This window comes from Topomyia yanbarensis, chromosome 3 (assembly GCF_030247195.1).
Source record: "Topomyia yanbarensis strain Yona2022 chromosome 3, ASM3024719v1, whole genome shotgun sequence".
Lineage (NCBI taxonomy): Eukaryota > Metazoa > Arthropoda > Insecta > Diptera > Culicidae > Topomyia > Topomyia yanbarensis.
In genome coordinates this window covers 64,838,681-64,856,456 of record NC_080672.1, presented here as the reverse complement: position 1 = coordinate 64,856,456, position 17,776 = coordinate 64,838,681, and the positions used below count along the sequence as shown (strand labels likewise).

The following is a 17,776-nucleotide window of genomic DNA, read 5'->3' as shown; positions in this document are numbered from 1 at the left end:
GGAGAGCGGTCTCTGCGCTTGTGGTGGTGGCTATCGCGATATTAAACATGTTGTCTGATCGTGCGCTAAGTGTTCTAGTACCAGATCTCCGTTAAACGAATCCGTTCGGCCTCGTTCCAGTTCAGTCCGAGATGCTATACCAAATTTGTTACTGGTACTTTTTGCATATAACAGTTGGGAAATTGGATTCTGAGATGATTATGACTTTCATTGGTTCAGTTTTCGATAAAAATACACTGAAAAAAATCAGTTTGGACAAGGAAAAGTTTTTTTTCAAATAACTTTTTCCCTGAAAGTGCCTAACTTGACTTATACCATAATACCCCATAACCATAATAATTACCTATCTTGGAACAAAATTTCATCCAAATCAAAGATGGGGTTTTTTGTAAATCGACTTTAAATTTTTAAAATCGGTTTTTTTAGTGTAGAAGTCGATGAAGAATTTTTTCAATATTTTTATTCAAAAAATTGACTATTTTTTTAAAAATCACTCCAACAACATTTTTTGTAGGATTTGTCATTTTTAGACTATAGCCATTTGAAAAAAATTGGCAAAAAAGTTTGACCCTTTTCAAAAGACAGTCTAAATCATTTTTGGAAAAAGAAAGTATGCAAAGTGGCTTTTTGTGACAAAAATCTCATGTACAGAAAGTTTCATTAAAATCTGAGAGGGTGCTGCCAACCTTTGTTCGAGTTGGCGCAAAATTCGTCAATGGTGGTATAAAGAAGATGTGGGAGAGGGGAGGGGGTGGTAAGACAGATGGATAGGTTGGTGGTGTAATGAGGGTGATCTAAGAGGGAGGGGTTATCAATAGGGTTTTGGCGAGAACCGGTACTGCGGTACTGAAACACCCAGCACCGGTAGTACCGGTAAAGTACCGGTACTCGAATATTTTTTTCAAAAGATTCGAAAAACGCTTTAAAGTGAAACTGAATGCTCAAACTGATGTCTTATTGCAGCAGAAGGTAAAAATGCAGCACCTTCTTTTATTTCGAGATCTAGGCCACTTTGAATTCACTTTCGGTGCCACTTTCGTTGACTTCAACAGATGGTAAATGTATTAAACCCTATTATCAACAGTAAATCGAAGCGAGAATGTAAATACGTGTACGTTGGCATCTTTTTCCTTTCCTTTCGGTATTATCGCTTTGTTGTAAATTGGTTTCGACTCCTTTGCAGGCTCCTAATTTCCTGCTTTGCTGACTTTTCCGATCACCAAAAATTACGAATCGCTCCATTCGAAGCCGTTTACCAACTCTAAAATTGTAAGCTACTAAATCGCTGTTCGTTCTTTTATAGATAAAGATTAGAGCGCAAAACCAGATACAGACATGACTTAGGCCACAGTCTTATTACGCGCCACCCAGAGAATAACTGGAATCAATGCCGCTAACCAAAAAAAACCAAAACAAATGTTTACGTCTCTTATGCTAGATGTTCATTGAAATGTAGTAAAAGATAGTTTTTTTTTATCCCTTTATGGGCAGCTAGGGCCGAGGGTGGTGGCTAACGGGTTTCATACATCCTTGACCTGACGGACAAAGCTATGGTGCCTTGAACACAGGCAACGCAGATCCAAGGCCATCATTGAAATGAAAAGTTCTGCGTTTGAGATGTACTTCCCCTGGTTGCCAGACGAATATCTGTAATTATTACTTGTTGCTTTGTATGTATGAATCTAATGTTCAGTCCTGGGTGGTGTATGCGTGGAAGGTGTTGTTTTTAGCGTTCGAGTCCAGGAATGCATATCTGTCTGGGTTAGCGTGGGCGTTTACTAATTGTGTAATAGTGTGATCGCTAAAGGCTCGAGCATATGAATGCCAGCGTGTCTCCAACTTTGCGTGCATAAATCCGATTTTAGATCCGTGTTGCCATTCGCACATTCACGTGTATTCTCGAACGATCGCGCGCGGACCGTGAATCTAATAATTAATTTTCAGTGTATGGTAGAGAAACGTGTTGTCTAGTGAATCGGTCCAACCGAAGGCATGAGTCTAGGCTGAATTAGAGTAGAGAATTCCGAACGTAGCCGGTCTATGATCGCGCGAGTGGTGGGTTAATGCTTGAGACCGCGGTTGTAAAGTTATAGGTGCTGAAAAGTTCACTTAAGTAAAGGGGTGTTGGCGAAATTGCGAGCGTAGGTGTGTGTGGATGATTGAAATTGTAATGTAAGTTCGCGTTTTTGACCAGGTTTGTGTTATCGCGAAAGTTAGGGGCGTTTGCACGTTTTGGATGTGAATGTATATGGGAGAATATGCAATTGACTGTGCTAGTGAATATCAGTATGAACCCAACTCAAGATACAGTAATAAAAGGAAAAATAACATGCCGAATGTTTCTTTTTTTAGGTCAATAACCGTGCATTGAAAAATGCTCAAAAACTCTGAACTAGGCCCCATCGAGTCCAGTCTGTCCGTCTCGTCCTGTCGTGTCTGGGGTTTCCAGGTTACATGCATTCACCAGATGAGACTAGCTTATGTCAGCTTACTTGTGCACTGGTTTCGTAGAATCGAGGCGATCATCGAAATGACAGATCCTACGAGTGAATGCACTTGGCCCAGTCACCTGTCAAGCATTTGTGTATTTGTGTGTGTTGAGATATGTGTGGAGCCTGTAAATAATATTTTAATACGAATAATATTTTATACTTCAAAACAAGAAATGTGCAATATACTACTTGCAGTTTGTTGATCGTTCCTACTTATCTGATTCCATCGAGTATGAGAATACATCTCCATTGTTCTAAAACCTGGCGACGTCCGATGGCAGAGAAGAATCATTGTTGGCAGCAATGTTGCTCTTCTTGGATGTATGAGCTCGAAAAGGTCATCACAAGAATATAACGCATGAGACCGAAAATAAATTAAAAATAAAGAGAAGAGTTAGTATTGTTATTGAGTATTAATAATATGCCGATTTTTTTCGAGAGTTGTCCCACTGGAACTATAGAGCTAATTGATTCAATTAAGGCATGGACCTAGACTTCTGGAATCGAGGATAGACTTCCGGACGCGAACGATTCATGAATGCGCGAGTGCGGGGACTGTAGGTTCACGCTTGAGACTGCGTTTGAGTGATTACAAGTGCTGAGACGTTCATATTATCACCGGGATGTTATAATGTCTGGAAGAGCGCGAGTATAGGTTGCGTGGATGGTCGCGAAGGGCTCAAGCATTTTTATATTTGTTTGTCGCGTGTATGTGACTTTGCATTCGATTTTTATGTAGTTTCGCGCGAACACGGGCATTTGGAGGTTCACTCTCGAGACCGGGATTGTTAATTTATAAGTGCTAAACCATTCACTTAGTCACCAGGGTGTTATACTTTTTACGAGATCGTGGGTGTGGTCGTGCGTGGATGATCGCGAAGGACTCGAGCGTTTGTATGTGGACGTTTTTGTCACGTGTGCTAGGGTGTAACTTCGCGTGGACACATTATTTTTATAAGCGTGTGGCCATTCGCATGTTCGCGTATTCTTCAACGATCGCACGTGGACGTCTTGTTTAGTTTTTATTTCTAGTGGTCCAACTAAAGGCATGAATTTGGGCTGCTATGATCAAGGGCGGAGACTTCCGGACGTGACCGATTCATGATTGCGCGAGCTTAGGTTCTTAGGTTCCAACGTTCACCCAATCAATCGGGGTGTTTGAATATTGGCGAGATCGCGGGCGTTCGTATTTGTGACCAGGTTCGTGTTATCGCGTAGGCCACGTTTGTACGTTTGGAATGAGGTGCCTGCAGAGAGAATTGGGCCCTAAACCCACATTGTATATTATTTGACCATGGCAGTGGATAATAAAGGTCGCCAAGTTAAGTACTAAAATTGATCACAATGTAGCTTAACTAAAAAGAAAATAATCGTATCCCAAGTTTATGTGATATCATCACTGTAATACTGCTTTGGTGGAAAAGCCCCCGGACCACATCAAGGTACAGTATCATGCCGAGGGGTTGAAATGTAGTAAAAGATAGTTGCAATTTTATTTCGACCAAATACTGCACGAATTTAAACATATCGTTCAGTACAACGGGAGTTAGTAATGTTTAACTTCTAGAATTATTATGACAACCCCACCTCATTTCCCAACAAAAACGTAAGCTGAACGGTTTATCTAGAAGATAATCAATAAAAATCGCCTTGCAGACTGATATGTGGAAACGGGCCTCGCTATCGAGTCTACATATTTTTCATAAAAAATTGTATGGTACCGAAAATACCGGTACTGGCTTTTGTTCAGTACCGGTATTATGGTACCAATAATGGGTCGGTATTCCCGGGATTATCGGTACACGTATTACCGGTACCACAACCCTAGTTATCAGTGAAGGGGGAGAACCCCTAGCTACGCACCTGTTAATTTCCAGAAACATTGTGTCAGCCAAAAAAAATAGGTTCAGGATTTTCAGGGTGATTGCATAACCTTTCGATATGAGAAAGGCAAAAATGTGCCAACATCCAAAAAAGTCAAGCATTGTAAAAAAATTTCCGAGATTATATCAAATCTCGAAATTTTATGCATTTTGAAGACATTTGGCTACAAAAATAAAAATTCGATTTTTAAATTTTCCTGTACTCCCTCCTTTGAACATTATTCAGTTCCTACTTCTATGAACTCAAGAACAGTCGTAAGTGGCAAATAAAATGGCTATGTGGTCATACTCTTAAACCCGTAACTCCCGAACCGGAATTCTAATCGACACAAAATTAAATAGCAGCCGATGGGAAGGTTGTACCTTTCATTTGAGAGCAAGGCGAATCGGTCCAGCCATCTCTGAATAAAATGAGTGACATTTTTGAAACACACATACATACATACACACACACATTCAGACTTTTTTCCGAATCTCGCCTAACTGAGTCGAATAAGATAAGACTCTCGGCCCTCCGGGCTAGGATTAGGTTGACGATTTTCAAAAAAAATGCATAGCCTTTCTATATGAGAAAGCCAAAAAGAAATTTTGTGAAAATTTCATGACCATGTGCTATGGATCTTCTAAATCTCACTAGCACTCAGCATGGATCGTGAATTATGTATTACGAATCTTGAACAAGTTCACGAATCCATGAATAACACTAGATTACAAATTTTGGGTTAATTGCATGAAGTTAAGAAAAAAAGGTGTTTTCTAAGTCAATTTTGGGTCGCTGAGCACGAAAATCATATCCATTTTCTTTTTCAAAGATCCGTTTTTGTGATTTTTTGAAAAAGGTGTTTTTGAGCACTTTTTGCAGTTTTTGGTCAATATCTCAGGAAAAAATCTTCCGATTAACACAAACGACTCACCATTCGAATGGTATTGATGTGCCCATTCCAAATTGTATAACATGTTAGGATTAAATATCAACAATTTAGGGTTAAGAGCAACTAAAGTCAAAAAAGTAGTGTTTGGTAAAATTACTAATTTTTAGTTGATTTTTTCATAAAAAAATAAATGAGCAAAAAAATCTTTTAAAATCTTATGTGACAGATAAACTTCTCACGTGAATTTAAAGCCTAAGATCACGAAAATCCGACAAAAACTGGTGATGTTATTAAGCACCGAGTGAAAGTTGCTCTGTTTTCACATATATCTTTTGGTCTTAAATAAGATTACACTTATTTACAAGAAAAATGAAGTTACGAGAAAGTGTTTTCTAGATTAATTTTGGGTCGCTGAATACGAAAATAATACTCTATTTCTCCTTCTAAGAAGTTCGAGTTGAAAAAAAAGTTTTTCTTTGGCTTCCGCTTTTTTGTTTTTGCTCTGTTTTTTATTACAAAAAAATAATTTTTCATATTTTCAGAATCTAATGTGACAGATTTTAACAATTTTAAGGTAATCGCGATAAGCTAAGAAGAAAGGTGTTTCCTCAGTTAATTTTTGATCGCTGAATACGAAAACCAAGTCCATTATTTTACAAAGAGGCATTTTCAAGATTTTTTTGAAAAAGGTGTTTTTGGGCACTATTTTATATATTTGTTAATTATCTTGTTCAAATAGAATCCGATCGAAACAGTTCGAAAGGTATTGATGTGCCGTTTCTGAAAATGTATAATATGCGTAGATCAAATCTCGACAAACATATGATTACGGCATAAAAGCCAACTGTCAAAATTTTCTTTGATAGGAAATTTCAAACAAACTGTTACCCGCCAATCACAGATGTTTATAGTAAACAAAAGAAAAAAGTTTTCTCTTGCATTAACTGCTATGAACTGCGTTGAGCCATTAACGGTTTGTCCGGAATTTCCTTTCAAAGATAATTTTGATAGTTGGCTTTTAAGCCGTAATCGTATGTTTGTCGAGAAATGTACATTTATTATGATTACAATCGACCATAGTAAAAAAGTCTAATGTTCGAACTTTTAAAAAAAATGCATATTTCTAGTAATTTTTTATAATAAATGAGGGACAGAAGTAAATTCTTTTAGAATCTAATGAAATAAATATTCATTTCTGCATAAATTTTAAGCCAATGGTCACAAAAATCGGATGAAAATGTAGATGGTATGAAGCACTGAGTAAAAATTGTAACTTTTTATTTTTCGCACAATCATACTTTCAGCTGAAATAATCTTCTATACTTGATAGTTATTGTTTGTGTTGGGTACTGTCTTCTCGAGCTTGCATCCATCCATCCTGCGGCATTTGAATGGTTTTGGATATTTCATTGTACAACTAAGTGCTCTTTTTCAAATGTGAAAATATCGTTGGAAAATTTTTGTTTTGTCTGTGATGAGTACATATTTTACGAATTAAAGGAATTTTCGCCTTCTGCTTCAACAGGCTTCACAGCAGATTTTCAGTTCACAGAATATTACGTGGCTAGTGCTACGATCCCACTGAGACTCCTTCTCGATAGGGACTCGAATATTTGACGACTGGCTTATGAGACCAGTGCTACACCCTCTAAACTGCCGCACCAGGGCAGGGTCCGCTAAAATCATAAAATTTCCATTTCGCTCAATGTGCCATAGCATCAACATTTTCCATCCGATGTTAGTGATACTAGGCTTAAAATTACCGTAAACAAATTATCTGTCATCTTAGATTCTAAAATGTCCGAAAGAAAAAAATATTTTTCGGTAAAAAATCATTTAAAAATGAGTAACTTTTAAAAATGGTCAAAAATGCACTTTTTTCAAACTTTGGTCGCTTGCAGCACTAAAAAATTTACATATGATCGACACATATTATATGTTTTTGGGAACGCCATCTCGGCCCCTTTCAACCTGAATATTGGCTGAATTAATTGAATGATTTTGATACGAAATATTGACTAAAAACTACAAAAAGTGCTCAAAAACGAGTTTTTTGAGAAAATCACAAAATCGCTTCTTTGAACAAAAAAATGAATATTGTTTTCGTGTTCAGCGACCCAAACTCAGTCTAAAAAATACTTTTTCTTGAAGCTTCATTTTTCTTGTAAACTATTGTAATATCTTCCGCTTTTGTGAATTATTTCATGAGCAGTCGTAAATATTATACAGTGAATCAAGGAAAAAATCATGAATACATGAAAATTATTATTGATTGTGTGACTTATTTCACGAGTACGAATGATGAGCCGTGACTAATTCGCTAAGAATCAAGAACCAATTCATGTATACATGAATGATATTTTCCGATTTTGTGAACTAATTCCCGAGCGCGGATAATGAATCACCACTAATATATGTGGAACCACGAACCACTTCACAATAATTGAAAGGATTCATGAATAATATTGTGTTTCCTGAAAAAGTTCACAAGAAAATGTTTTTATTTTGTGAACTAATTCACACCCATGAAAACCAGATCATGTTCAAGATGTAATAAATCATGAAGACAAGATGTAATAAATCATGAAGACAAGACATGTCGTATAATCGGACTCTGAAAAATGTTCCTAAATCGATGAATAAAATCACGAGTAAACCTTTAGTTTTATGAATAGCATTCAGAAAATTGTGAACTAGTTCACGTACAGATAATCGATTTGGCAAGGACATGGCGGAAACCGTGATTGAAGTTCACAAAACAAAAACAGATAAAGCCACTAATAAAAGTATTATATAGGCATTACTGACTTGAAATTGAACATAATTATAAAACACATGAATTTCATGGTCCTGTTTTTTTGTGGCACTTTTTCGCAGATTTTGGAAACATTTTTTTTGTGCGAGAACGGCCAAGCTGATAATACTTACCACTAAATATGTAATGTACTATACAAGCCATCGTTGTGATAATCTATCAAATCGGTTCATCATTTCTCAAACAACTATTTTGATGAATTTGGTGGTTTATGGCTTGAATTCTTTCCAAATTATAGCTCACCGAAACAATTCGGAGTTGAATCGATTCAACTCCGAATTGTTTCGGTGAGCTATAATTCGGAAAGAATTCAAGCCATAAACCACTAAATTCATCAAAATAGTTGTTTGAGAAATGATGAACCGATTTGATAGATTATCACAACGATGGCTTGTATAGTAGATTACATATTTAGTGGCAGTGAAAATGCAAATGCGAAATTCTCTCATTTGGGTACAATTAATTTGCGTCGTGATGTTGTTTTAGTTGCGCATCCAAATCGCATCCACTTGTCTATGCAATCGAACCCACTCTCGTGTTCTACAGCATTCTGATTGATCATCTCGCCAGAAGAGTAGATGATTTTTCTTCTCTGCCATCTATCACTCCACTTGGAAGAACACTGTCCACTTCAGTGCTCCGTGCGGCCGTGTATCCACCCCCGCTGGACTTTCTCCCCTTTTTTTCGCATCACATGTTTTTATTAGTGAAGCGCACTGTGTGCGATATTTCGTGGTTTCGCGGCATCAGCCAACAGCCAACGGTGATAAAAATATACTAACGTGTCGTGTCCGATTCCGTGCGATTACTCCAACAACATCAAGGCGAAAGTCATCATCGCCGACAGCGGTAACATCGTGAAATTGTGCACGATATTTTTGGAAGGATGAAACTTTACATACTATAGATGTAAGTTCAAAGCACAAACCGGGTGGGTGGTTCGGTGCCGGGATTTCGCCGGCCGAGATGAAGATCTTTTGACGGAGTGCTGAGATTTGCTGCGTAGGGATTCCGCCTTGTTTTTCGGTTCGAAACTAAACCGCAATGTTTTGACGAAGGTTGCCCCACAAACCACGGTGGATTAGCGTGAGATATGGTTAAAGGGGATTAAGAGTAGATTATAGAACCTGTGAACTAGAACTAGGTCATAACGTTTGACAGCTTTATATGTTCGTAGAGTTACCACATTTCAGCGTCTGTGAGCTGCGAGAAACCTACGAAAATGAAAAATCCGAAACAGATGCTACATTTTCGAGTAAACTGTGGAAAAATCCGGGCATCACCACTACAACGCCCTCCAATGGACGTTCTTTATCGACCATGGATGGAAGTGTAGCCATATTAGAGTAAACAAAAAAACACCCACTTTGCGTGTCGGATCATCTCACCTGATCCGATAGCGTGCGCCAACCTAAATATCAGATAAATTTTAATTTTCCGACTTTTTAGTGACCTCCAAGCTTTTCTACTAGTAGTTGTACGTCGATAACGGCATCAGGGTTACAGAGATTTGAGGGGATTGACGTAGGGTTGAACTTGAAAATAGCAGTAACAATATTTTTACACCTGTTAGGACTCACCTGTTAGGAAGAATGAGCAATAAAACAGTTCAAAACAAACTAACCATTCTCCATACTCCCCTCTAAGGTCTTCCGGCCATCGTCTCGAACTAACCAATTTCTTCCATCATCGTGTTTGGATTGAGAGCGAAAGAAAAACGTATAAAAATCGCACTGTTCCCCACACGTGCACCGAAGGTGCGATTGGAAAATCTTTTTTTTCTCTCATCTGTTTATTATGACGCTGACCAGTCTACACAATCGAGTCAACACTCTGCGGCGACCTCGACACAGGCGAGAGATCTCGGAGTGGCCAAACTTCCAGCGTACGTACGTACGTACATAGCTACATGTTTATAAACCTACAGTTCAAACAACCCGGCAGGAAAACATCTCGCAACAGATGTCTTGCATTCGGCCGTGCACTGAGTAAACCAATTAGGTAGGAATATTTTCCGGAAAAAAAATGTTGCAATCATAAATTTGGCGTTGGCGTCGGCGAACGATCGAAACGTGCGGTTGCACCAGATGTGCTGCCTCTAGGAACTGTACCGCAGGACGCAGCAGTCAATAATAATGTACCTAACCAAGTAAACCATCAAGGAGCTCAGTTATTTTATGGGTAAAATACATGCATCACGTAGATACAGTTTATGGGATGACTTTAACTTTTCCGACTGCATCGGTTGCAGATATATACTTTATGGGTTTCCGATAAACACTAATTTTAACTGGAGGCATCCTTTGGGTGGCCACTAATGAACAGATCGGAACGTTAAACCATGCACCATCTGAGCGGAAGTTTATAAAATCGGTTTCAATAAATTAGATTGTACCATAAATTAACTTACCTATGGTCTTCAATATCTGAAAATCGTCCAGATCATACTCCTTCGGATGTTTGCCACGAATTCCGCCGATATTATTGTTCTTATCAGAAGTATCGTCAGACTCATCATCACTATCGCCACTGTCGCGAGTATCATCGTCACTGGAAGCGTCCCTGTGTCGGCCATTCTTTGCGATACTGTCTTTGTTCTGTCCAGTGCGACGTCGGGCGTCGTCTTTGGCGTCCTCCCGGTCTTCGTCCTCGTCAATGTCGTCTTCGTCGATTTCGTCCTCGTCGTCGTCGTTTTCGTCGTCTGGTTGTATCACTCTGAAATTGAGAGAAAGGAAGGATATTATATTAAATGAAATCATAATTGTATTCCAACAATTTGTTAGCTTCTTATCAGAATGGTCTTTGTACCGATGGTAAGTTTGCTAAGGGGGGCTTATGAACGACAGGATCTATGTGGACAAGTTTCACATAACACATCACAAATTATAGAACTGCACGGAAATAACCCGTTCATAAATTCATGAACAAAAAATTACGATTTCGCGAACTAAGGGATGTACGAAAATCGTGACCAATTTCCTGTAATCATGAATAATAATCCTCGTATTCGTGAAACTATGCTTGTTTCTAAAAAAAACTAGTTCGCGCAAAAATGAACATGGCGTTACATTACAAGTTTTGGTTGCGTTACTGTGGTTGTTCCCTGGACAGTTTTTGTTATGATTCTTGTTCATACTTTGTGATACACTGGTTTATAGTTTATCAACTAAAACGATGGTTATGATTTCAGGAGCTTACTCGCGATTTTCGTAATTTCTCATCACGTTACTGTGATACTTTATTCATGAGCTTAATATCGGGTTTTCTTGGCAGAGTAGCACGATTTATGTTCATGATTTCCGGGTTTTAGTCACAATATTCGTAATTTATATTCACGTTTTCCCCTCCCAAGGTTGAGGGGTTTGACGGTATTGCAAACATCATCAAGCATATTGCGTGCATAAGTGCTACAGAATCTCTGACAGCCAATTGCTTTAAGATGGTTATTGCATTACACCTCGATGCATCGAGGAGACCGAGAAAGCTTATGCGTCTTTTTTATGTTTTCTGTTTTTTCATACTCTGCACCTGCGCATACTAACACTCAACCACTAGTCTGTGCGCGGTGGTGTGGCCGACTGCCGGGTCTACGTGGATTGACTTTTGCTGTGTGCCGTGTTTGCAAACATTGTTACACAGTTTGATGGCGCTATTCGTGGACGGGGCTCACAGTGGGGGTCACTGTGTGTCCATTTATCGGTCGATTTTGTCATCGTGCATAGGCTAATTAAATTAATTTAATAATTATTTTACTTTAATAAATACATAAGTAGAAACCTATTAGTTGTCGTTTTGTAACAATTGTAGTTTGTAGTACTAGTGTACAATTGTTATGTGCTAGTCGTATGTCTAACTGTGTATGTGTTCGTCTGAGTATTTGTGACAGTTGGGTAAGGCAATGGATGCAGAATTGGCGTATATTCCGGTGTTCAACTTGTGCATTCAATTTTGTTCATTCGGGAAAGTCGGATTAGATAAATTAAGGCACAATTAATTTACCGACGCACGTGAATCATCCATTCCCGGCCAGCATAGCATGATGAAAGTCTAACGAAATGCAATTGTCGTTAATGGTAAATAAACAACATTTGCTGCATTCAGACATGTTAAAGTAGTTTGATTGCATGTTACATGTGTTTTTTCTATTCTACTTCATTAGTCTGCTTCTTTTGTACATCTATTAGTTGGCTTTTCCATTACTCGTGTATACCAATATAGCATCGGTCAATTTATACACTTCCAATCAAGCTTTTTGCACCTTTTTTCATTATTAGGCAAGTTATGATTCCTTTTATTAGTATATCTCTATACTCTATCTATACTCATATAGTCACAAACGCAAAACGCTCGTGGCCTTCGCGATAAGACAAACATGGTCACAAACACGACCATACAATTGCAATCATCTACACATACTTACGTCCGCAATTTCGCCAACATGAAAACACTCCGGTAGTTAAGTAAACGTAGCACCTATAAACTTCCAAACGCGGTCTCAAGCATTAACCCACCACTCGCGCGATCATGATATAGTCCCGTCCGGAAGTCTAACCTCGGTGCTAGCAGCCTAGACTAATGCCTTCAGTTAGACCAATCAAAAAAGTGACGGTCATATTCACTAGACAATACGTTCCATGGTGTCATGACCACATCAGATTTACGGTCCGCGCTTCAAGAATACACGCTACATGATTATAAAATCGAAATTATACACGCGAAGTCACATACACGTAACAAACACGTTAACATACAAATGCTTGATTCCTTCGCGACCATCCACGGCACCTACACCCGCGATCTCGCAAACATAGCATTCCGGTGATAAGGTGAACGTTTTCGCACCAACGAAGTTTCAAACGCTGGCTCAAACGCGAACCTACAAACGTCCGTGTTCGCGCGATCATGAATCGGTCACGTCCGGAAACTATTACATTCCGTCCTAGCAACTTAGGTCCATAGATTCAGTAGGACCAATCAAAACATAATACTCATATCCACTAGACAACATCTTCCATGGCGATATGACCGGGAACTCTAGTGATATGGAAGATCTCACTTTCTTCTAGCATCTGAGCCGTACATCAAAAATTAGATTCACGGTCCGCGCGCAGTCATCCAACAACATACGAATATGCGAAAGGCACACAGTTATAAAATAGAATTTATACACGCGAAGTTATATACACGTTAGCACATGCGACATCCAAACGCACACGCGATTGAACACGTTAACGTACAAATGCTCGAGGCCTTCGCGATGATACACGCGATCGCGAAGTGTATCACAACCATGACCCGCACCAATAGCTTTAAGCAGTGTTTTAGTGGACGCCATTGCCTGTCTCGTCTGCAATTGTAGTATGTGATTCTGAAGCGAAGCCCCGCCGAGAACCTAGATCTACAGCTCCAGTAGAACAACTCTCGAAAAAACATACTCGTTATTTATATTCACGTTTTCGTGATATTTTATTCACGAGATTCATGAATTTTACTGATTAAGTAGTGTGACTTATGTTCATGATTTCAGGACCAGGTCACGATTTCCGTAATTTCTATTCACGTTATTGTGATATTTTAGTCACACGAAGTATGATTTGTGTTCATGATTTCAGGATCTTAGTCACGTTTTTGGTAATTTGTATGCACTTTACCATGATATTTTATTCTGGAGCTCACGTACAAATTTGACACGTGCAGTAATGTGACTACTGTTCATATTTAATTACTATCGGATTTGTACTCGGAGTAACGTGACAATTTGATTTGGGTCAGAAAACCGTAAATGATTCGCTGTATCTTACTTTGTGAACTACACCACGAACAACATTCGTGGCTCTATAATATATTTCTCATACTCAGCGCTGTTTTTGTTTTCTTTCCAGACTATTCATTCATTCAATAATGAATAATGCCCTCAAGGTAGATCGTGTTCTACGAGTTAGGAACCAGTTCACAAATCCATGAATAATATTATTTGATTTTGTGAACCATTTCAAGAGCACGAATGATCATTTATCATGAGCTAGTTCACGAACACTAAATTTACGATATTTTTTTGATTTTGTTAGCTATTCCGCAGCTGCACATCAGGTTAGAAATCATGAATCAGTTCACGTTTCTATGAACTTTGCTAACCATTTCAAGAGCACGAATGGACAGTCACTCGTCGCTGTTGTGCTATCTTATGACAAGCGCCATTTTGTACATTTTGAGAAAAACTATTTTCAAAGTTTGAGATTGAATATCTTGAAACTTATAAATGATACAAACAATTCAAAGAAGACAATTGATGCTTCTATCTATTCTGTATTAATGTCTCAAATATTACGGAGATCAGTTTACTATGTTTCGAGCTTTTACTATAAATGTGAACAAAAGTCGCACTCACACGTGTCATAGGTTTGTATTGATGACAAAATTTGTATGGCGTGTCATATTCGTGCATGGAAAATTTTCCGTAGAAAAAAATCATCAATTATTAACTTTTATTCATATCTTTAGCTTCATTTGGTCTATAAACAATCGGTGAGATGCACTTTGAAGGAAATGAGTTAGCGAATCTAGAAAAAATAGCTATTTTAGGTTACAGTGTTGCCAAATATGCTATATTTCCAGTTTAAAACTTAAATTGCATTTTTATCACATTTTCTCACACGAGCATTTTTGTTTTGAAAATGATTATGCCATTGTATTTCTCAGATAGTTTTACATATAAAAAAAAATTATGCATCAAGATAATTTGAGCCATTCCCCAGACACTTTGAAGCAAAAAATTACAAATTTCTCAGCACGTTTCTCGTCATATCTAAGTAACCAAGCAGAATGTCAAAATTCTGTAAACGCCACTTTGTAGAGATTTTTTAGACAAGTAATGTGGCATATCTAACTCAGTTTACCCCAAAATGGCGTTTGTCATAAGATAGCACAACAGCGACGCACTAGGAATCATACATGAGTTCACGTATACATGAATAATATTTTTCGATTTTGTGAATCATTGCACGAGCACGAATGGTAACTCTAGACTATTATACTAGGAATCATGAGCTAGTCACGAATATATAAAAATTATTTCATATAGTATGATTTGTGAACTATTTCACGAGCACGGATATTGAATCGTGTCCATCATCTTTGGAATCATAAACTAGTTCACGATGATTGAAAGGTTTCATGAATAATATTCTGGGTTTTGTGAAATAGTTCACGAGTAAAGGGACCATCCATAAATGACGTAGCATTATATGGGGGAGGGGGGAGTTTTGTATTTTGTGATAATGTGTGACGACAGGGGGGGTAGGGGGTCATGTCATGCTACGTAGCTTTTTTAAAGGTGAATAGGAGTTGACCTGATGTCACTACAATCTTACCCGTTTCATCTAACTAACATTTTTTTAAATTTTTTACGGGGACAACGAGGGGGGTGAGGGTTACCGTCAAGCTACGTAATTATCAGGGGGGGTATATGGAATTTTGTGACGAAATGCTACGATGGGGGAGGGGGGTGTTAAAAATCACTCAAAAAATGCTACGTCATTTATGGATCATCCCAAATATGATTTCCAAAAGCTATGCATAAAATCACGATTCAACTTTTAGCTTTATGAATGATGTTCATAAAGTTGTGAACTAGTTCACGTACAGAAAATCGATTTAGTAGTGGTATGGCGGAAACCGTGACTGATGCTCACAAAACAAAAACAAATATTTTTATATATGTTTAGAAGATGTAAAAAATAAAAACCATTAACAGTCCGTCTGAAATTATTAAACAAAAATTCGGTTAATAAGAAATGCAATATATAAGGAAAAAATGTATGCTGAAACTCACCTGAACCTTCCCTTCTCGTCGTCTTTCTCCTCCTCCTCCTCCTCTTCCTCTTCTTCTTCTGCACTAAAATCCGACTCCAGGGGATCCGTAGATTCCCCCGAGTTGGTACTGGCCGATGAAGTGTCGTTAAGATTAAGCTTCTTGAGCAAACTAGTGCAGTTACCGGCACCGGACGAAATGGTCGCCGTAGCCGTCACCGGACTGGTGTCACTACGTATGCGCAAGGTGTAACTGGTCAGCATTGGCGAGGAGGACATTTTTCCACACCGCTCTGCCGAGTTGGCCTCGCTTGTATCGGAAACCGTCACGATTGATACTTGCACTTTTCACTGTATTTTTTTTTTTTCGTTTTTTCTCACCCAGTTGCACTGTCCCACTTCTCCGCCTCCTCTTGCTTTACGTTTCCTAACCCTTGTTCCAGCAACAGTGGTCACTTTCGTTTGCAATTTTCTGCCACTTTTGCAAGTTCTCTCACTCAATACCGCCTCTGGGGCCGATAGCGGAGGGCTTACCGGGTGGAAGGAAATCTTTTTTTAACGCTGTGATCGTTTTTCTTTCTTCCTCTTCAAACCGATTTTGGCACATGAACTACCCACCGCTGGTCACCACACTGACTGTGATGCTCTGGTGATGTTGCCACCGAGCGCCGTTGATCATCCAAGCAGGAGAGAGAGGAAAATCACGCGTAATCTTCAACAACGAACATCAGTAAGCAATCTGTGTAGCAAGATGAACAGCTGCCAAAGAGAGCAAAGAAATAAAGAAAAAGTCAGTATACAATTATCGGTTTCGCAGGTCAGTGGAAGGCGAAAAAAAGCCGAGCGGAAGACGCAGAAAATCAATAAATCACTTAAATTAAGACTCTAATTACTTTCGATAATTTTGTTGAATCTTGGCGGTGTTTCGGAAGCACACTTTCTTCGCGCCAGTAGCCGAGCTGGGTTATTTATTTTTTCGATACTGTCTCCCCTTTTTTCAGTGTTACCACTCAGGATGATGCCTTGATAATATTCAGTAATTTATAGTAGCTATGTAATTGTCACACTGCGCACTACAGATGGATCAGCTGAAAACGGGTCATATTTCAGAACAAAAATGTGCTGAGGAACGTAACGTTGACCTGCAAAATTAATGGCTTCTGATAGCGTTGTTTCCTTCGTAGTATTTCTTGTGTTTACATCAACTAGGACTTATTTCAAATTAAGATCATCTCGGATGCGCAAATGCGTAGATGTTACGCAAGGTGTATTATCTTGTATTTTCAGATATATTTTTTATTCAAAAACAGATTAAAGTTAGTTTCGAAAATTCTTATCCAATAATTTCAATGAAAATTTTAATCAAACAATATTCCAACTACGGGAAGTAGCGTCATACAATCCCACATCAAAGTATTTAACGCTGTAAGTAATCCGGCTTAACTTTCCAAAACAGTTGTCAGTCATAGACTTCGCGCGAGTCTAATCAACTCAACTGTTCACCGAAATAAACATGTTAAGGGGCCGAACACAAATGACGTAGCTTTTTTTCTGCAATTTTTGACCCCTCCCTCCCCCTTCGTAGCATTTGGTCACAAAATTCTAACCTCCCCCTCGTAAATAACGTAGCATTTACCTACCCCCTCCCCCTCGTCCCATGCAAAGCGCCCGGGTGATGAAAAAAATTGCATATGTTTTTCATTTATTTTTAACCCTCCGGAAGTCGCGCATATGGCCCACTCAACGAGCAGCCTCCGGTGCCCAAAGACGATTCGCTAGCTTTTCAGAACAGCATGCACTCAGTGCACCAGCGCATGTCCTTTCAAAATGTTTGACGGTTTTTATCAACATTTTCATTATAACAGCAAATTGCGTGCAAAATGAGCCAATTTCATGACAAATATA

The 17,776-nt window shown here is 38.6% G+C and overlaps 1 protein-coding gene across 1 annotated transcript in view; it reads right to left on the bottom strand.

Annotated features, from left to right (window-relative positions):
* LOC131694087 (cAMP-dependent protein kinase catalytic subunit PRKX) overlaps positions 1-17,776 on the bottom strand; it is a 215,859-nt gene that overhangs the window by 162,207 nt on the left and 35,876 nt on the right. The window contains exons 2-3 of the mRNA XM_058982463.1: positions 15,894-16,630; positions 10,473-10,777 (exon numbers count right to left, since the gene is read on the bottom strand). Coding sequence (XP_058838446.1) covers positions 10,473-10,777; positions 15,894-16,150 — 562 coding nt within the window. The 5' untranslated portion in view covers positions 16,151-16,630. The remainder of the gene's footprint in view (positions 1-10,472; positions 10,778-15,893; positions 16,631-17,776) is intronic.